Source organism: Lemur catta, chromosome 1, assembly GCF_020740605.2.
Source record: "Lemur catta isolate mLemCat1 chromosome 1, mLemCat1.pri, whole genome shotgun sequence".
In the NCBI taxonomy this organism is placed as follows: domain Eukaryota; kingdom Metazoa; phylum Chordata; class Mammalia; order Primates; family Lemuridae; genus Lemur; species Lemur catta.
This window is the reverse complement of record NC_059128.1, coordinates 102,647,890-102,669,211: the sequence shown is the minus strand read 5'-3', so window position 1 is coordinate 102,669,211 and position 21,322 is coordinate 102,647,890. Positions and strand designations below refer to the sequence as shown.

The window sequence follows — 21,322 nt, the reverse complement described above, 5'->3', positions numbered from 1 at the left end:
GCTACCATCATATAGGATTTGGTGACATTTTCTCCTGGGTAAAAGGGTTCCTCATAACTGCAGGTTTTGAGAGTTGAATGATAAAACCCATACTTAAAAATTTTCTTCTTTATCATTTTTTGTAAGCATGACATAGTGGGAAGAATCAGGCCTGGAGTCGGAATTGTAGCAGCAACATCATCATCAACATCTGAGTGTTTTCTATGCACCAGAAATGGTTCTAAAATTGCACCTAAATTTACTCAATTATTCATCTTCTAATTTTTTGGGGTAGGAACTATCATTAACCCCATTTAACAGAAAAATTAGATCGAGAGAGATTAGGTCACTTGCCTAAAGTGACATAGCCAGTAGATGGTAGTGTCCATGGTGTTGTGGATTTGAATTTCATCTTCTCCTAACCAGAATAGTCCAGGTTATGCTGTAGAAACAAATACCCATGTATCTAAGTAGCTTAATTTAGCAGATGCTACCTGTTCTGTATGGGTTGGCAGGAGGGCTCAGGTTATTGTGCTAACTCAGGGACCCATGCTGATACAAGGTTCATTGTGTCATGTGCTTTCATCATTGCGATCAGTGATTACTACCAAAACAAAAAAGTAGGTGACAATATCTAAACTGGGAATGAAATGCTTCTGCTTGGAGATGATACGTGTCATTTCACACATTTCACTGGCTGAGGCAAGTCACACGCCACTTCCAACTTCAAGGCAGTATGAGCCTACCAGCAGGCAAACCAGACTGTTTGGCATTAATGACTAACACAAACATTTCAAGACCCTGGGCAGGTCGTATCTTCTCTCAGCATCAGTTTCTCTGCCCACAAAAAGAACACAATCACTTTGTAAGAATCCCTTGTTGTAAGGAACAAATACGGATGTTTGTTATGTTTATTATGAGGCAGAATGGTTGCATTCAACCAAAGCTTCCATCAACTGAAAATCTACATCCCTCCACAGATGGTCCTGTAGCCCACCTTACAAGACTATCTGCAGAATGGCCTTTGTCCGGACAAAGATACATGCCAATCTTTTTGTCACTCACACACCTGAGGTCTTGAAAGATACAGTTTTCACTTCTATCAACATGCCATAGTTGTAGTCCTGGCCCTTGCTATAAAGTTTGGTCTGGAACCACTAACTGTCCAGTTCCTGTTGAAAGCTCAAGACTACATTAGCTTGAGAGAGATTGTGAGTTTCTTTCCCCCAGATTCTCCAAAGCCCTCTCTTTAAATCAAGCTAGGTCACGAGGACTGTTTTCTTGGCTTCTCAAAGGTTCACTACATAGACACCCCCCAGGATGTCTGCTGGGACTCAGGGATGAGCTAAGCCATATAAACTCCTTTGTCAACCACCAGACCTGAGAGCAGCACAAAAAAAAAATACCTAAAAAAGGCATTTCCCAAACTTCCATGCAAATGGTAGTAACCACGTTGCGAATCAACCACCAGAGTGCTTTGCTGGCTCCTTTCCTATGGGTCATTTGCCCTTCCTCATTCTTCTTAAAGACTAGGCTGTGAACTCCATGAAAGACTACCTGTTTATGTGAGTTTCACCATGTGCCTACTATACAACGTGTTTTCAACAAATGCTCACTGTACTAAAATGCTTCTGAGGAGTCTTTACATAAATTGATACACGATGACTTCCTTGTAGAATTGCTTCTTATCGACATGCAATTAGGCTAGTTGAACTTCAGGCCCTGAGAGTCTTTGAAGCTAAAATAAGGCCAGAATGGGGGGGAGGGAGCAGGCGGGGGAGGAAAAGGAGGACATTTCAGGCAGAGGGAGCAGATGTCGAAGCAGGAAAGCACAAGGTAGTAACGGGCACAGGGAGCACATCACTTTGCCTGGAAGGAAAAAGCAGCAGTCGAGTGGAGGAAGTTGGGGCCAGAGACCAGTAGAGATCTGTGGTCAGAGTCCAGAAGGAAGAAACAGCAGGATAGGGGATAATGAGGCAGGCGGAAAAATAGGGCGTGGTGTATCCAATTCTGCAGACAAGAGCTCTAATAAATGAAAGGCAGGACGAGTGGAGGAAATATGCCGTGTTACCAAGGCTTCCTCTTATTTATGGGCACTCCCGTTCCATGGAACAGTAAACAGAACGCGGGAAATCTCGATTCCGCACTGCCCAGAAAGCGGGCGGAGCCCCGCCTCGCCCCGTCACGTGCCCATTAGCGCCCTTGGCACGTGACCTACCTTGCGCTAGGCCAATCAGCCTCTGCAGGGGCGGGGACGCCGAGTCCGAGGGGCGGGCGCATCCGTAGAGGCCTCCTCTTCTCGCGAGCCTTGCAGCTGTGGCTCCTCAGCCGCCCACGACCCGGAGCGAAGGTCTCGCGAGTCTTGGGCGCTGCGGCGGTAGGAGGAGGACGGGGAAGGACGGAGCCGAGCAGAGGCGGCCTCCCTCGCTCACTCCCTCGCGCGCTCGCCCGCCCCCTCCCTCCCTCCCCTCCCTTCCCCGGCCCTGGCCCTGGCCCTGGCTCTGGCCCCGGCCCATTCGCTGTTGGGTCTTCTGCTAGGGAGGATGTCGGGTTCGTCGCTCCCCAGCGCCCTGGCCCTCTCGCTGCTGCTGGTCTCTGGCTCCCTCCTCCCAGGGCCAGGCGCCGCTCAGAACGGTAAGCGGGACGCCGGGGGCGGGCCGGGCGGGGGCTGCGGGGCGCCGGCGGCCGGAGGGGCCAGACCCGGCCTGAGAAGGTGCCGTAGCAAGGAGAAGGGAGCCGGGCGGGAGTCTGAGGGGCTGCGAGTCCGAGAGGAGGAGATGCTGGTCGAGGGTTTGAAGAGGCGCGGGTGTGAGGACCGGAGGCGCCTGTCCGAGAGGTGGGGGCGTCCGGTGTGAGCCGAAGGTGTCGCTGACTTAGAGGCTGCACATCGTGGAGCTCGTCGCTCGGGGTCGGCGAGGGGACACCAGGGAAGCCGACGTCAGGAGCTGGAGTAGCGGGGGCGGATGAGGAGGGGGCGCAGCTCTTAAGGTGGCAGAGGACCGGCGTTTGCGTTTAAGCGACTGGGGGTGGTGTTGGTCAGGCTCCGCTAGAGAACGGGGCTCCCGGGAGCTACTGAGGCCCCGTAAGACTGGTGACATCCTTAAAAACAAGGGAGAAATCGGGGGAAGAGAGTCCTGAAGAATACTGATGGTGAGCTGAGTACTAGAGCCCTGAGGAAGGGGTAAAGAATCAGGGAACCTTGGATCTGGGGGTGGGGGGAAGGTGGGTGGACAGATTAGGGAGTGGGTTGACTGCAGTGGGGGACCTGGAAGAGAGAAGCAGCAGTGTCTCTAAACGAGCTGGGGGAAGAGGGCTGGGTTTGCTAAAGAGGGTGGAGTGCTGGGCATTCTAGGGTAGTGGTTGGGAGAGCAAAAAGGAGTTTCTAAATAAGGAGAGGAAAATGAGCAGAGGATGGGGAGAAAGGGTTGAAACTGAGGCAGGGGGAATAGAGATGGGGGTGGGTGAAGACGAAAAATAAGGGAAAGGAGTAAAATGCAGAAAGCCGGGATGTAATATTGGTTTGCAGTGTGGGGGATAAATTAGAGGAGGGAGGAGTTGGGCTGTGGTAAATCCTGTGTGATATTGGTTGGGCCTTTGGGAAGACAGGGACACAGTTGGAACTGCAGGGGTGGGATTGGGGGCAGTGACTGGTGTGAGAGGGAGCTGGAGGAAGTGTGTTTTTGAGATCTAAAAGTTTGAAGACAGAAGAGTCGTTATTTCTGAGGAACATAAAAGTGATCCCTGTGATATGGGTATAGTGGAAATGAGAGAATTACTGGGTTTTGAACTGAAGCTCTTTAGAGAAGGAGAAATGGTGGGGGATCGTGGGTTTGGGGGGATCTAGATAGAACAGATACTGATTGAAGACGTGTGTTACAATTCAGCTGCTGAACTGATCTTTCAGAAGTAAGACTAGAAGAATTGTGAACCTGTTTCTGCTGTTGTGGAAATAGCCTTTAAGAGATTAAAAAAATTTTTTTAATGAAAGAATTTATGAGAAGTCAGTACTGGAGAGTGAACTATAAATTATTTTTGCTAATCTTTCAGTGATTCTTTTTTATTATGCTAGAACAATTTAAAATTACTCTTGTTAGAAAGGCTGGAATTTAAATGACTTTAATTTTTAAAAATAATGATCCAGCCAGTGGAGTTGAGTATTCTAAGGAGAAATGGCTTAAAATGCTGAAGATTACCATGAAAATATATCAATAAAGGATTGAAAAAGCATCATTGCTTAAATATAAGTGTTTTTTTGTACCAAATTGTACTAATAAAATTTTATGCTTCATGGCCTTGGATTATCACTGCAGGGGTCAGGAAGGAAACACTTCTGTTTCTAGCATTGAATATGCCAAATATATTGGGTATTTTTCCTGTTTTCCTCCAAAGCATGAGGCCACTGTGAAAGGCAGGCTGGAGTTGGTCTGATTTGTCTCATCAGTTTTTCAACTGTGTTAACAATATAATTTAAAGAAGCCAAATACTAATTTCACTTATTCAATTTATGGAAATACCATGATTTCATTTTGCACAATAGGTGAGAGGATCTTGATCTTTATGTGTTTAATCTCTGCTGGCATAGTTTTTTCCCAGTGATTTATAATACGGTGAAATTGTAGTTTCTTAGCAACTAAAGCAAGGTTTTTGGATAGGCCTGCAAAGACTCATCTGGCTGCTCTCAGTGATATGCGTTCTAAATACAGCATAGAAAGCCCTTTCCCTTGAATTGAGCTTCAGTTCAGTCACATGACATGACCCATGAAGTGAAGCTGAGCAGCTGGCTAGTTGACCCAAATGAATGTAAATTTAATTCAAGCAAGAAATGGCTATTTTTTTTTGAGTTTGAGTTCATATAGTTAAGGATGCCATTTTATAGCTTTCTATAACATGTCTTAAGATAATATTCAAGCTTTCAAGTAGTAATAGCCCTGCAATTGTCTGAATTCATGTCATGGAATTTGTATTTTCTGACAGTGCTTCTGAAAGGGATACCATGCTTTGCATGATGTAAAAATGTTACCAATGTTAAATGATATATCAGAGTTATGATTTGGAAAAAAAAAAACCTAAAGTGTTTCTGGATTGGGAATGTGGTAGTTTAGATTGAGTTAGATTTGTTTTCAAAAGGCCTATGTTTCATTATTCCTAAAAGGAAGAATTTGGACTAGATGGCCCTCAAGGTCTCTTTCAGCTCCAGTGAGTGTCTGGCCTATTATCATAAGGATTCAGAGATTTCATTCAGATAGATTTTGTTTCCCATCCAAATATTTAGACTTGTAATAGCACGGTTCAAGTAAAATCTTTATATGTTGGTTAGTTTTTGTATGTATTATCAGAAAGGAAGTTCATTTTAAGGAAGAAACTTGTTCTAAAAAGTAAGCTTCCTTCTAAGACATTCAAAAGCTTTAGAGTATGATTGAGTGAATATAAACCAAGCAGTATAATATGATGATCAAGGGTACAGGCTTTGGACACTGATAGACCTGGGTTTGAATTGCAGCTCTATATAGCTGAGTGACCTTGAGAAAGGTAAGTCTCACTTTCATCTTCTGTAAAATGGGGATTACAGTCATGTCCATTCTTTAGGGATGATGGGAGGATTAAATGAGATAATGGTCACTTAGATTTTAGCCTGGCATATTGCAAGTCTCAGTAAATATTAGCTATTACTATTATTATCCTTTTAAAAGTAGCATTTTTTAATGTATTTATTGAACACTTAATTGTTAATGCTGCTGTCATCTTGAATAAGGGTAAATAGGACATTTGAAGGCCCCACACAGAGATTTGTGCTTTTGCTTATGTAACTTTTTTAGAAAAGTGATCAGCAGGACTGTGTCTGCAATTGCAAATTCTGGTGAGAAAGTTTGCATTTCAGTTTGATTGTCTGGGAGATTTCATGGCTCTTTTTTTTTTTTTTTTTTAAATATCTTTTCAAATGGGCCAGGTATCACTTTTGCATAGAATACCGTTGTGAATAAGGGAAATAAAATGTAGTACCCAGCACACAGCAGTGGGCATGTTATAGAAGTTAGTGGAATGAATGAATGTGGAGTAAAATGTAAAAAATATATTCATACTGAAAATATAAAATTGGATAATTAACATTGTTCAGTGGAGGAAAATAAAGACTGTAATGAATTTTATTAACAAACTAAATTTTAAGAAACCATTTTGCTTAGGTGATACTAGATAGTTGTGAACATTGTACTTTATAACAATGCCAGTATTTGTATTAGATGATTCATGGATCTTTTTCTTTTCTGTCAAGTGCTGTTTGCTTCAGTGGTTTGGCAGTTGTCTCTGAGTACATTTTTAGAGGTGTATTTGCTAATTGATTGTGCATCTGCTCTTTGGGTGAACTGAAATGCGCAAGAGAAGACAAATCTTATCTGTTGCAGCTGTAGCACAAATGACATGCCAAATGTCAAGCAACAAATTTTGACATAATTAATCCAAATAAGATTTGATCAGAAGAAATAGTTTGCCTTGGAATAAAGCCTTTCCTAAGGAGATCACAGGCTTTTAGTCTCTCAGGCAACTGACTAAAATGTCACTACTGATACAGTGGAGCATCCAGGCATGAGAAATTGGTTAGGGGTCTGGGAGGAAAGGCCATGTTAGTTACTACATCAGGACCTGTTCCTGGATTTGTTTTACAAGGTTACTAGATCCAAATTAGAGATACAGATGGGTTTTTGTGTTGTCAGAGCTTACCCTATGAATATGCCAATGTTTGAAACAGCTAAAGGAAATAAAAACCCTTAAATATAAATATGCTCCACAGTTAGTTTATTTTGCCATAAATTAGGATCGAAGTTCATTACAGGTGTGACTTTGTATGAGTTAATACGGAGCCTCATGAGAAATTAGACTATTGTTTACAGTGAGAGCACAATCTGGACAGGATCAAAAGTAGAGAATGAAGTTATAAGAGAAGGGGAAAGACAAAAGAAAGGCTGCAGTGGTACAAGGAAAAAAGCAGGATGCAAGAATGAGGAATGAATCTTTGTTTGAGGAGCATCTGGAAAAATAGAATCTGTCAGAAAGAGTAAATAGACCAGGGACCTCTAAAGTAAATTCACACATCAAAGTTAAAATAGTGGAGTTTAATGTTAAGCACCTTAGATAATGCATTTTTAAACTTGTTTGTAGGTCTTTGTGGAATTTTTTTTTGGAATTCCTAATTATAGTTGGTAAGGATTAGCTTTGGGAAGACAGGAAACCTCTCCAGTAAAATTAATTGGTTATAAATGGTTATATTTTATAGGCTTATATACATAAATAAAAGTCTCACTGAATTTAAAAGTGATCCTGTGTGAAAACGTTATTCCAGTAATATTGATGTCTAAATTTAAAAGAGTGAATATACAAGTAAAATGTAACTTTTCATGAGTTTATTCAGTTTAGGAGGGGGAGTCAAAATTTAAACCTAATTCCAATTTAGTGTGTTATCTGAAATTGAAAGTAGGGTTTTGTGTATATACAAAGATAAACATTTATCAATCACACCTTATTAATTTGAGGTTATTTTGACCTTATTGCTCAGAACTTTTAATTGGTGTATCTGCATGGATATGGTGTTTGCTAAATATTTAAAAGAATTTCCTAAGTATCTACATTTACTTTTGCATAAGATAGGGGACACATTTAATGTTCATCAGTCACTTGCTGGTTTTTTGTTTTTGTTATTTTTCAAATAAAAAACCCCAAGTCTTACGTGTTCATTAAAACTGAATGTGGTCGGCTTGATGGAAACATCTTGTGTCAGATTTCTTGTGCTAAACGTACTAAATGATATTCTTTTGCATTTTTGAAAACAGTTATGGAATGTTTTAAGACTAGCCTTCTTACCCAGTCTTAATCACTGGAGCTTTATGATATGCTTTATGGTATTTTCCAGAAGGATGTCAATTTGTACATGCGTCTTTTCCCTTTGCTTCTCATTGTTACACTCAAGTATTGCTTCAAATTGACTAGACAGTGAAATATAAATGAGATGATGCGAAATCACTCTGAAAGTGTTGGGGTTTTATGTATTATGTGAGGTTCTATTATTAGAAAACATTAAGTCCCAAATTGTACCAATGATCGTATCTATGTGGGATACTCACATTCTAAAAGTGATTAAACATACATGACAAAATGTTAAGTCCTTTCCTGACGGAATATTAATGAGACATAATGTTCCATGTACATTAAGATACACAAAAACAAACAGGTAAGAGTATGCTTGCATATAAATTATTATGCCATTGATTATTCTTTTCTTCCTGATGGTAGTATTTGAAAACCACTGGACTAGATGTCATCTAAATTCCCTTCCAGTTCTAAGAATTGCACAATTCTATTGACCTTACAGCTTAGGTACTATCTCCAGTGGGTAAAGGGCCCACAGAGATACTTCGTGTTTTAAAAAGTTTTTGGAAACTTATTTTTTGGAAATAATGAAAGTTCACTCTCAGGCATGCACTGTTTTGAAATCTGACTATTTCTAAGTCTATTTCAGACAACACTTTCAATTCTTGTTTCAAGGAAGGCAGAGTAGCTTTTGCTATGCAGAGATCTCATATTAAACTTCCTGGGATAATTGCCATTGTGAATTAAACAATTAAGAAATGAGAATTCCTGCCAGATAGGTAGGTATTTTGTGTTTTTTCTGTTGTTTGAAAGTGGTTGTTGACCAATGAAGAGACAGTGAAACACACTTAACTCTGTGTTTTTATGTTATTTTTTGAGGAAGTTTTTTTTCTTTATGTGACTTGGTTTCTCCAATCCTTTATGCATTTTTTTTTTTTTTTTTTTTTTTGAGACAGAGTCTCGCCCTGTCACCCCTGCTGGAGTGCAGTGTTGTAATCATAGCTCACTGCAACCACAAACTCCTGGGCTCAAGCAATCCTCCTGCTTCAGCTTCCCTAGTAGGTAGACTACAGGTGTGTGCCACCATGCCTGGCTCATTTTTCTGTATTTTTGTAGAGACACTGTCTTGCTCTTGCTCAGGCTGGTGTCAAATTCCTGACCTCAAGCAATCCTCCTGCATCTGCCTCCCAGAGTGCTAGGATTACAGGTGTGAGCCCCTGCAACTGTCCCTTTATGCATTTTTTTAAAGACCTCTAAACCTGTCCCTTATAGTTGAAAAAAGCAATCCAAATGTTACCTGAATTAAATGAGAGGAAGTGCCTATTCCTTAAAAACAATGTGTTTAAAGATCTCAATTTATAAACTTACTGATTGTACTACTTTGTTATCTGTTAGGTAGGCCCATTTCCTTGCTTTTTTTCCCCTTTACGTTTTTGTTAGAATTTTAAACATGCTCAAAAATGTATCAAATAATTTAATAAAATCCTGTATACTCATCTAGTATCAACAGTTTTCAGCTACATCCTTGTTGCTTATTAATTTTAACATAACCTAAAAAGTACTTTGCAAACTAGGATTTTTCTAGGACCTGAAATGCAGTTAGTAGGGGTTGGTTTATGTTAGTAAAATAGAATATGACTCACATGTAATCATGTTAAAATAACTTTAAAAATATGAAAGCTCTTTAGAAAAAGGCTTTCAAACCTTTTTGTCTGTGACCCAGATAGAGAAGTAGTTTATTTGTGACTAATATAAATATGTAACAAAGTGATATAAATATGTAACATTTTGTGAAACCATACCTCTCCTTGCTCTGTGTGCTGTGTTAAAGAAAACCACAGTGAACTTCTAAATTGATTTCACAATTGACTAATGGGCCATGAGACTCAGTTTGAAAAACAGCATTTTTAGGTTTGTAGTAGTTTTCTTTGTTTTGTTTTATTTTTTATGTGCCATGTTAGTCTGGAATATTCTAATTTTTGTAAACACAAAGATTTTCATGAGGCATTTATCAGTAGTATTAGCACATACTGTTGCTAGTCACTATTTGTAAAGAAAATATAGCATTTTTGGATTTATACCTTACACATTATTTATACAATATTGATTTTTTTTTTTCTATTAGAACTTGGGGGAAAAAAGAGAAGCCATAGTATTTTGAATAATAAAGACATAACTTTATCAGTATGTGCACTTGACTGTTGTTTTAAATTAGAGCTGTGTGCCTTATTCCCCAGTCCCTGCCTTTGAGTTTAGTACAGGGCTGGGAACATTACTGTTTATTCCAAGCTGAATGCTTACTGAATGCTGTTGTCACATTTCTGGTGAGTACAGATTGACTTGAATGCTGGCCAAGGGAAGGGAGGAAGGGGGAGGCAGAACCATCACTGAAGAATCATTTGCCTTTCACGTTTAGATCCTGGAGTAGCAGGGTTTTCTCGTTTTTAGACATTGCTTCTTGGAGGAAAAAAAAGGCAGCAAGATGTCCTGGTCCTTTGTTGGCAACTATCTGTGAAATAACTTTTCAATCCATAGATTGAAGGAATGTGTTAAATTTAATTTGGGATTTTTTTGATTGTACAAGTTTAGCAGGTTTGAGGAGCAATTGGAAAAAAATAGCACAGCAGCTCCAGCATGGAAATTATATTCATTAATGCTGAATCTCAAATCATTCACCAAGGGAGATGAAATAAATGGCCTTAATGCAAACCAGGAAACTGCTACTTCGAAAAGAGCAAGTATAAAGAGGTTTCAAATAGCTTGCAGTAAACTGTCATTGAATTACCTTTAGACAAATAACATAGTGATCACATATCAAAATTGTGGTATTACTAACCATGTTACTGTTTTCTTACTAGGATTGAACTCCAAATAATTAAGTATACTTTTTAACCACATTTAGGAAAAGACACAGAATCTATGTTGATGGTAGTTTAAGATTTAGGAGAAAACCTGAAGGAGCTAAACTTAGGAAAAGGGAGCTCTAGGGGATGTGATTATCTATTAATACCTTCAAGGTAGCAGTGTAAATGAAGTAAGGGAATTAGGCAGTCTCCAAAGATGGATGGGCTGTATCAAAGAGCAATGGCCTAGAGCACAGGGAAGAAAAGCATAGGTCTAGTATTAAGAAGATGATTTTAATGGAAACTAGCAGAAGTATAGAGTTATTTGTACTTACTCACTGTCAGAACTATTATAAGTAGGGCAAACAGCTGGTTGAGAGGGACCTCATAAAATGAAAAAGGATCACTTTCTGTTACATCTACTGTACTGCTTAGGATCTGAATAGGAGAAAAAATTTATGGAAATAAGTATGAAATGAAATAGGCTTCTAGAAGTTTTTAAGGGTCAGAAATTTGTTTCTAGCTGTAGTTCTATGATTACGAATTCAAGAAAAATGATAGATTAATTTGGAATCCATTAAAGTAGCTTTTAGGACCTGCCTATAATACTTAAAACAGGATTCCTTTTATTATACCCTTCAGAAGCAACTTCTTTTTGTTTAGTTATCAAAAACTTAAACTATGAAATTCTTCCAGTCTGTGTTTAATACACAGAAGCATGAATAACTAAACTTTGGATGGAACCTAGTAAATGTATAACCTTTGGCCATTAGAAATTAGGCTTTTTCTTTTATATGGTAAATTAAAAGATATATAGTGTGCTACTAAGAAAGCCATACCACCTGGAAAAGAGTACTCTTCCATCCTAACTCCTAAGACTTAATTAGTCAAAATTTTGCTGTGATAGAAGCCCCAGCCTGTTCTTTAGGAGTGGGAGCTGGTGCTGTAATACCTTGGTAGAGATGGGAGCTCACTGTAGTTAGTGCAAAGAGCAGAGGGTTGTCAGATAAAATGTAGGATGCCCAACTATATTTGAATTTCAGATAAACAATGAAGAATTTTTATTTGCTCAATCTGGCAACACTAGAAGAATGTTTTCTCTGCTATTTTGGCCACACAGTTAGAACTTAAAAGCAAAGAGCCTTGTAACTTAGTGAATTTTTGTGTATTAAAAGATCTTCCTAAAATAGATTTAATAAGGGCAAAATCATGTTACATTGCAAATTTTATAGGAGAAAATATAGTTTAGGGTAGTGTCTTATTTTGGTTACATCACATTTCCATATATGTTTTCTTCAATTCAGCTACCTTACATTTGACAGAGTAATTTTTTCATTTATTCACTGAAAATTAAAGTTTTCAGGAAGGAGGTGAACAGAGGGCCTCAGGCTATTTTTCAGCAGTTCCCCTGTTCTTACCTAAAATATTTTGAAATTTAGGGCATTATTGCCAGAAGAGTATATGATAAGGATATTTCTGGGGCTATTGGTTTAAGGATTATCCTTTTTCAGAATTTTGCCTGGGGGCTTGGAATACATTTGTATTCTTGGCTTGGAATAGAAAAAAATACAAATGAAAATGTGACTGACCACACCCTTTTCTTCCTAGTGGGTTCTGAATAATTTTCACTTACCGAATTATGATCACCTGATTTAGAGAGTTAGAGAAAGTGGATGTTAGCTCTGTGACAGACACAGGATGTGATTTCTTTACAGTTAAATTTCAATACTAAGAAAACTCATGGTTTCGTGAGTTTTATTATAAATTCTTTTGAGCTGTGGTGTGTCATTGTTTATTAGTAATTCAGTATACGAGATTTACCTTTTGTCTTTTTGGTGTGGGCCTGGTGGTTCCTATAATAAGAATTGAACAGTTTCAGGGAAAATGGTATTAAGTAACATGAAACATAATCCTGATTACTTACACATATTTATTTGAAATATATTTAAGGCAATTTTAAGAAGTATTAACAAGTATTTTAAGAAGAAATTTAAAAAAACTTGTAGTTTTAATGAAATTAGGAATTAGTATTGTTTAAATTGGATGTCTAAACTCAGTTGGAGACAATATTACATAATTATTATTATTATTAAGTTAATAAATAAGTTGATATATTCTGTCACCATTGTAAATGTAAAATGTACGTAAGAACTTCATTGTGAGGCAATGAAGTTGAGTAGAAAGAGCACTGGATTTGGCAGTATCCCTGAAATCCTGTCTCTTTCCATTTTGGTTCCTATGATTTCTATTTTAAAAATGAGTATACTAGTTAACACACGGGGTTTTTATGAGATAAAATGATAATCTACGAAACGGTGTTTAATAAACTGCTATTGTAAAGTGGCATGTTTATATAGCTTTGAGTTATAGGGCCTGGCGTTTATAGTATTTACCTTTAATAGATTAACTGCAATTCTAGTAGTTTATAAGAAAGTAAAGAGGAAAAATAAAGTACTAATGAGAAGGGCCAGATTATTTCAAGCATGGCTTTTTTGACAAATAATGATATTAAAATATACATTTTAAATGGTTGCTAATAGGCCATCCTTTTCATTTAATTAATTATTACCCTCTACGTGGGAAGGTTGATACTGAATTTCTATAATTTTGTAGTGTGCCCACTGCTCTCATCTCAAGTTCAGTTTAGTTAAAGAGACCTCCTATTATCCTTCATCTTCATTCCCTCCCTCTCCCCCTCCCCTAGGCAGGTCACAGAAAGTGAAGTCAAATATCTATTTTGTGTCTCATTTTTGTAGCAAATTTTTATAACCCCTCTTTACTGTCCTGAAATGAAATTCATAGGTGGTTTAACCTATGTACACATTATTAAAGGGAAAAAACTCTCAACAATATAATGCTCTAAATGTAATATAAAGGAGAAAACAAGGGACAATAACTTAAAATATTTAGATCAATCTGTAAATGTTCAGGCATGGCTACACAGGAAGACAGTGAAGTAGCCCACTGTTTATATATTTATGTTGGAAAACCAAGGATTGTTATAGCTACAAGTGCAGACTTACACATTTGTGCTATAATGGGGACTCAGATACTACAGACAGCATTGCTATTGATAATGTGATTTTCTGAAAAGGTGAGCAACTCTTGCTAAAGTTCCAAATGAAACAGAAAGAACAATCTATGCTCACTTTACCTAGTAATTGCATTCCTGGAAAATTGAGTGATGATTAAAACCATGCAAGAATACTTTGTGTTATGTTTAAAACAGTGTTAGGTTCTAGGCTCAGAACAAGGTTTTCATCTTGAATGTCATTTGAAAGTGGTGTAGGAAGAGGGACAATTCTTTATTGTGTAAGACTTTTTCCCATTTTGTGGGATATTGAGGATCTTTGGTGTCTGTCCACTAAAGGCCAGTAGTGCCACCACAATCATTGTGTCAACCAAAAATACGCCCACAAATTTCCAAAATGCCCTATAAAAGGCAGAACAGCCTCCATTGAGAATATCTCCGTTATGCCCCTGTACTTGTAAGTATCCTCTCATACAGGATTATGGCACTTAGTTCCCAGGACTACCACTGGTCCAAACCACACCTCTTCTAGCAGTGGAAAGGCAAGGAGAGCACCTATTCACTTGCCTGTATTTTATTCTTTCTGTTAACATGCATTAAAGCAGGATTGTAAACTCATTTACCACAGGAGCTAAGCAAGTACCATTTGCTAAATTTGAGAATACATGCTTTGAAAACTCTAAAAATTGGACTTTTAGAAACACCGTGTGGGGTAGGTACACTGACTCATGCCTGTAATCACAGCACTTTGGGAGGCTGAGGAGGGAGGATTACTTGAGGCCAGGAGTTTGAGACGAGTCTGGGCAATATAGCAAGACCCTGTCTCTACCAAAAACAAACAAACAAACAAAAAATCCCAAGCTGGGAGTGGTGGTGCACACCTGTAAAATCCCAAGCTGGGAGTGGTGGTGCACACCTGTAGTCCCAGCTACTTGGGGGGCTGAGGCAGGAGGATTGCTTGAACCCAGAAGTTCGAGGTTAGAGTGAGCTATGATCATGTCACTGCACTGTAGCCTGGTAACAGACTGAGACCCTGTCTCAAAATAAAAATACTGTGCTAATCAAATAAAATTGTCAGCAGGCCTCCATGTTGTGTTGTCTTCACCAAAGGATTATATTATGAATTTTGGAGTCTGAGAGATTAAATTGAAATCTCGATTTTTGGCAAATCTCTTAATCTCTCTTAGCTTCCATTTTCTCATCTGCCTTCAGGCATAAGGCATACCTCATAAGATGGTGGTTAGGGGAGGTGGCTCACACCTGTAATCCTAGCACTCTGGGAGGCTGAGGCGGGAGGATTGCTTGAGCTCAGGACCAGCCTGAGCAAGAGTGAGACCCTGTCTCTGCTAAAAATTGAAAAAATTAGCTAGGGTACTAAAAATAGAAACAAACAAAAAAAATTAGCCGCGTGTGGTGGCGCTCGTACCTGTAATCCCAGCTACTTGGGAGGCTGAGGCAGGAGGATCACTTGAGCCCAAGAGCTTGAGGTTGCTGTGAGCTAAGCTGATGCCACAGCACTCAACTCTAGCCCGGGCAACAGAGCAAGATTCTGTCTCAAAAAATAAAAATTAAAAAAAACAAAACAAAACAGTAAAATGAGATTGCATACATAAAGTGCCTGCCTAGGTACCTGACATAAGATACGAGCTTGATAAAATTTTCTCTCTGCCACAAGTATCCATTAAGTTATCTTGGTTTACTTTTTAATCTAGCTTGAAAGTTAGCTATGTGTTCTATGGTGAAATGGTTATAAAATTTGAAATCTTTAATATAAGGGCTTTTAGTCCCTTCTTATTTTTAAGAAAAGCAAAGAAGTAATTAAAATGAACTTTTTTGGTTAAAACACAACCTGCCTGCCATTTAGGGTACTTGGAGCCTGATGCTCACCACATTAAACATGCTGATTCCAGACTATTTCAATAGTTCATGTTCCTTTGTCTTTCAGTTATCTTTCAATATTAACATATCCAGGTAGCAATGATCTTTATGTTTGAAGTCATCTTGGAGCAGGTAATTTCGCTAGTACTATAGTAACGTATTGCACCATGAAAATTAGATTGTTCCATAGAAGTGACATGTTTTTATAGTTGTTGCTGAAGTTAGAAATTTAGCAACATGATTTTTAACTGGGGAACTCTAGTACATGATTTTCTTCCAATTATCCAGTGAATGTTTTGAAAGCTCAACATTTCTTGGTTCTTATGAAGTCCTTAGAGACATACACCTATTACTGTACATCTTGTTTTCAATCTTTAGCAGCAGAAAGTTTTTTTTTCTTTTTTAACTTTAGTAATTAGAACATTGATCTAAATGGTTAAAGTAATACAAGAAACATGTGAACACATGCTTTATTCCTGTCCCCATAAAATTCTGTCATCCATCTTTGTTTTCTTCCACAATATGATTTATAAGACTTTAAAAAAATTTCATATATATAAAGTATATATAATACATATTATATACATAATAAAAATGTATAAATTTTTATAAGGCTTTTTCTATTTTTCTTATGTTAATTTTATTCTCTTCTTACCTATACCTTTCTTAGTCCTCCCCCTTCTGGTAATTTCTGTTGTTTCTAGATAAACTAAATTCTAGATTTGGCATTTAAAGATGTTTTATTCTGTTTTATTTTAATCCTTTTTGGTTGGAGGGTGGCATATTCTATTATACTTGTAATGTGAAAATTTTGTTTAGATGACGTTTTTGAGCAGGAGTGTTTGCATATTGTGACTTCTGGGTATTTTTGCATTTCTTAGTAGCTGTTTAATGATTTTCTTTGTACAGTGGAGATTTTTCTACCATGCTTTTTTAATCTTTTAATCCCCACAGGGTCATAATGTCCATATTTCTCAGAAACAGCTCAGCTAGTTTTTGAGGCCTAGTGACAAAGAAAATTAATTCCTGATGGAACTGAGGACATCAAGGCAGAAGGAATTCCAGCAGGCGGCTGGTAATGAGTATTGATTGTGAGCTGTGTGGTGCTTGCTGTGGACTGGTAAATTTTAGAGCTTCTCTGCAAGGCCACCACTTACTGTGGAGTTCATATGAATCTTTCTGAAATGTCTGTCCATGGAGCATATAATTTGCTACTCAGTGGCAGGCAGACATTAAAATTCAATTATGGGGTGGGGGTAATCAGACTTTGCAGCTTGAGGATGAAAGGGCAAATGTTGATATGCATTAAAGGAAAAAAACCCACTAGAGTATACAGAGTAGTAGTTCTTGCAATAGGAACAACATTAGTTTATAGTGAAAATTGCTCAGCAATTACCAGTAGAAGTATGAGCTTCCTGGCATTTGTATTTTAGTAACAGATATGTATATTTCAGCAGCTTTTTAAAGCCAGAATGGGTAAGAGTTTGAGTGGAATGTGTTTTTAGTGTCTAGTAGAGTGTCACCTTACCATTCTGCAACACTATCTGTCACTGAAAGAGTTTTCAAGAGTTGTGTCAAGTCTTAAACTCTCAAAATACACCATTGGAAAAACTTGACAGTCCTGGTAGTACTAGGTGAGCCTGAGGTAACCAGATACTTAAGCTTGTCAGCCATCTCTGCCTAGAATTTAATGAAGTTTTCATCAGGTTGAATTTCAAAGAACAGATGTAGCTAAGTACAGGAGGGAATATTAGCAGACAGGAAGGGTGAACCCTCTTGCATTGGGTAATGGTTAACCAATATTTTGACATAGAATTACTTCATTAAATTTTTTGAAAGAAAGTTATTGGATTTTTAAGAATTAGGAAAGGACTTACATGATAACTTCAAATAATACTCAGATATTAAAAGTAAAATATTGAAGTTCTTCCTTTTATCCCTAGATTGCCACTGCCCAGGAATAAGTTAGTAGTTTGTTGTGTATCCTTTCAAAGCTTGGTCTATGTAAACATATTGTTTACATACTGTGATGCTTTGCATTTAGTACTAGTAATTATGTTACAGTTCATCTTGGCATTTATGGTCTTCTTTGAATCTAGTAATTGGAGTGACAGGTATTTTCATTTATGTAAATGTGTGGAGCTGCTAGAATGCATCTGTTGTTACTAATTGTCACCGAAGGGAATTATGTTGATGACTGCATTCTTTTTTTTTTTTTTGAGACAGGGTCTCGCTCTATTGCCCAGGCTGGAGCGCAGTGTAGCATGATCCTAGCTCATTGCAACCTCAAACTCCTGAGCCCAAGTGATCCTCCTGCCTCAGCCTCCCAGAGTGCTAGAATTACAGGCGCGAGCCACACCTGGCTGATGACTGCGTTTTTGATATTGAAATTGGTCTATTGAGAGGCAGCCTTTCTCATTCCAAACAAGGAAAGCTTCATTAAAGGGAAAAGAAAAATACATTTCTCTGATTTTTATCCTCAGGCACATATTTTTTTCTGGCAGAAATCTTGAATATTCACACATTAGTATCTTACCCATGTGGATAGCTCCTGGGACACCTCTGCTAATAATTTTTAATGAAAGCATTCTAGAAAAAATTTTGCTGTCAAGTTTTCAAGGCAAGCAGCAATATTTTGCTGGAGTTTGGGACACTAGGTAGGTAATATAACCTGACCATCCACCTCACTGTGGAGGTGGAGGTTCTACCCAATCGTGTAGTTATAAGGTAATGAAAACCTGAAACAAGTTGGTGAGAGTGCAAATAAGTAATTATGAAGTGAGAATAGAATAGATTTGGATAGTTGGCTGAATTTTGGGATTTCTTGAAGGATTGAGGAGGCGGCAGGTTTTAATGGATAGAACATGAGTGAATAGGAGTCAGAATATTTGAATTCTAATAAGTAAATGACAACCTCTTTGGACTATGGTTTATCTATCTAAGTGTTAAATTGGGGCAAGAATTAGATTTGGGAGTTTTCAACCTTTAGCTGCAGAAAGTTTTTTTCTTTTTAATATTAAGTAGAATCTCAATTTGTTAGTTAGATAAAAGTAGAGCTGTTTGGGGTAGAGAGTGTCCCATAAGTGTTCCAAAGATTCCTAAGGGTCTGAGGAGCATGGTTTTTAAATTGATGGAATAGATGACCCCTTTGTAGACCTATTTTTAAAGGGTGTTTTGTTCCTTTGGTTCCTGATCTACTCAGTCAGTCTTGGTACCTGCATGAAGGGATCCTGTGCATACTTTGCAAATCAGTGATTAAAATACTTATACATGTGTCCATGGTTGAAATAAGACCAGAAGATGACCCCTTTAAGTCAGAATCTGTACAATACCACAAAGATAATTATCCTATGCAAAATGAATTCAATAAAATAATTTTTATCATAGGCTTGTCAGCCTCTTTGTGGGAAAGAGCTACCTGTCATTTGCCCTGAGTTTCGAAACCCAGGAATATATATGATAGGAAAGTGCAGGGGTGTGCTGTTAAGTCCCTGCTTGGAAAGGGGATGAAAGTGCTATTTTCATCCCTTCTTGGTGGAAAGAAAATCTTAGGGGTGTGTGGTTTTAGCATCCACCTTGAAGATCTGCCAGTAAGAACTGAAGATTTACTAAGTTCTAGTTTACCGGTTAGGAACACCAGCTTTAAAAAATTGGTCATTCAGCTAGGCACAGTGGCTCACACCTGTAATCTCAGCACATTGGGAGGCCAAGGCTAGGGGATCTCTTGAGGCCAGGAGATGGAGACCAGCCTGGGCAATATAATGAAACCCTTTCTCTACAAAAAATTAAAAAATCAGCTGGGCATGGTGGCTTGCACCTGTAGTCTCAGCTACTCAGAAGGCTGAGATAGGAGCCCAGGAAATAGAGATTACAGTGAGCTATGAACATGCCATTGCACTCCATCCTGGGTGACAGAGTGAGACCTTGTCTCTTAAAAAGAAAAAATTGGTCATGGTTAGTAATGCCGAATCGTTTTTAAACTCATAGGTACACATAGAATTTTTATATAGGTAACTTGGATAATTGGGGATGGATATGTAGTGATAAAGACCTGAATTGGTTACCTTGTTGAGGAAGAAGTAGAATATACTGTATGCCAGTCATTCTAAGATAAATGTGTTTGGATTAAATAACGTATACAGGATATTATTTAGTTCTAATTGTCCATAGTAAACAGCATTACTATCAGTGAGGCAATATAGTGTAATGTTACAAGCTCTGGAATTATACTGCCAGGGAGTACATCCTGCCTCTGTACTATCTGTAGAATGGTGATAACAACCTTAAGAGGTAGACTGTGTTATTATGTAGTAAATTAAATTATATGATATACTTTGCATTATGTCTGACACAAAAGTGATCAATAAAGGTTAACTGCTGTTATGAGTTTGCTTTGAGACATTAGTTATGTGTTCAGTAATCTTTTCAAAATATTCTTTTTTTGTGTGTGTGTGAAATAAAATGTCCTACTCCCTGCCCCTCTGTACCCCCATGGTTTTCTTCAAAGTTATCTTTAAAAAAAAAAAAAAAAAAAAGAGAGAGATTCCCATGCTGTTTCTGGTTCTAGGAGATTCACAGAGGATCTGAAATTCCTTCTCTTTTTTAGACTTGATGCTGGGCAGCATCACTACCTAATTTGGAAAAGAGTGATTAAGTTGTATTCTAACTGTACAGTAAAATCTCAACTAAAAAATCTATTTTATAATCAATTTTTATTCCTTTGCTTGTTAGAAAGCAAGTTGACAATAGGGATTTGTGTTTTTTCATAAAAGGTAACTTCCAGGGCATCTATGGTAGATTCAGATTATATCTAATCTAGTCTACTCTTCTAGAATGTATGATTCTATTGATATTCAGAATGGTGGCTCAGATGTCCACCTTTCTAAGAAAAACCCTATTAATCAAAGAAAGATGGTTTCATTTATTATACTGGTTATTAACATGACTGGTACATTTTAAGTTAGGAAGTTGAAATTTAATGAAAAGAGTTTATCCTTAATCCTTGGTTAATGTTTCTTTTAACAAATTTTGAGTATAATGTGCATAGCAAGACATTGTGGAAATAAAAAATTAGAGACATATCCTGGTTTCCAAATAATTTATGATTTATTAAAATATATTGTTTGCTTCATACATCTTCATGGTTTCGTAGAATACCACCTTTCAATTAATTAACCATTTATACTATGTAGATTTGCAGAATATTAAAGCTGAAAGAACCTTAGAAATCATCTATTTCAATCTTCTGATTGTATATGTAAGGGAACTAAGCTTTTAGATTTTGACATATATGTATATATTTATTAAAAGAATGATTTCTATACACTGATAGTACTTTTTTAAAAGTCACAATTTAAATCGATATGTCCAGAATTTTATTTCCATGCAGTTTGGTATTCATTTCTGAAATACTTTCAGAATACATGATAACGCATTCTAGAGAATGAATGCACGCCTACACAATCTTGGCCTGTTTTTTATTTATTTTTTTAACAGGGTTTATGATTTTCCTAAATATGATAATACTCTGAGATTACTAAGTAGAGAACTACCTTTTGCAAAGTGTTCACTAATCTTCATAAACTATCATTTAAAATTAAGAGAGATACTTTCTTTTTGGGGGGGAGTGTAGGGTCTTGAATTGTGTACTTTATGGTAAAGTAAGAGATTCTGGTTTATGGGAAAATTATTTGAGCCAAAGGTGGTATAGCTACCAAATAATATTGAATAT

The 21,322-nt window shown here is 37.7% G+C and overlaps 1 protein-coding gene across 2 annotated transcripts in view; it reads left to right on the top strand.

Annotated features, from left to right (window-relative positions):
* Positions 1–2,315: 2,315 nt before the first annotated feature.
* Positions 2,316–21,322, top strand: part of NPTN (neuroplastin) — a 66,757-nt gene continuing 47,750 nt past the window's right edge. For both annotated transcript variants that reach the window (XM_045531618.1, XM_045531612.1), the window contains exon 1: positions 2,316–2,613. In XM_045531618.1, coding sequence (XP_045387574.1) covers positions 2,523–2,613 — 91 coding nt within the window. In that variant the 5' untranslated portion in view covers positions 2,316–2,522. The remainder of the gene's footprint in view (positions 2,614–21,322) is intronic.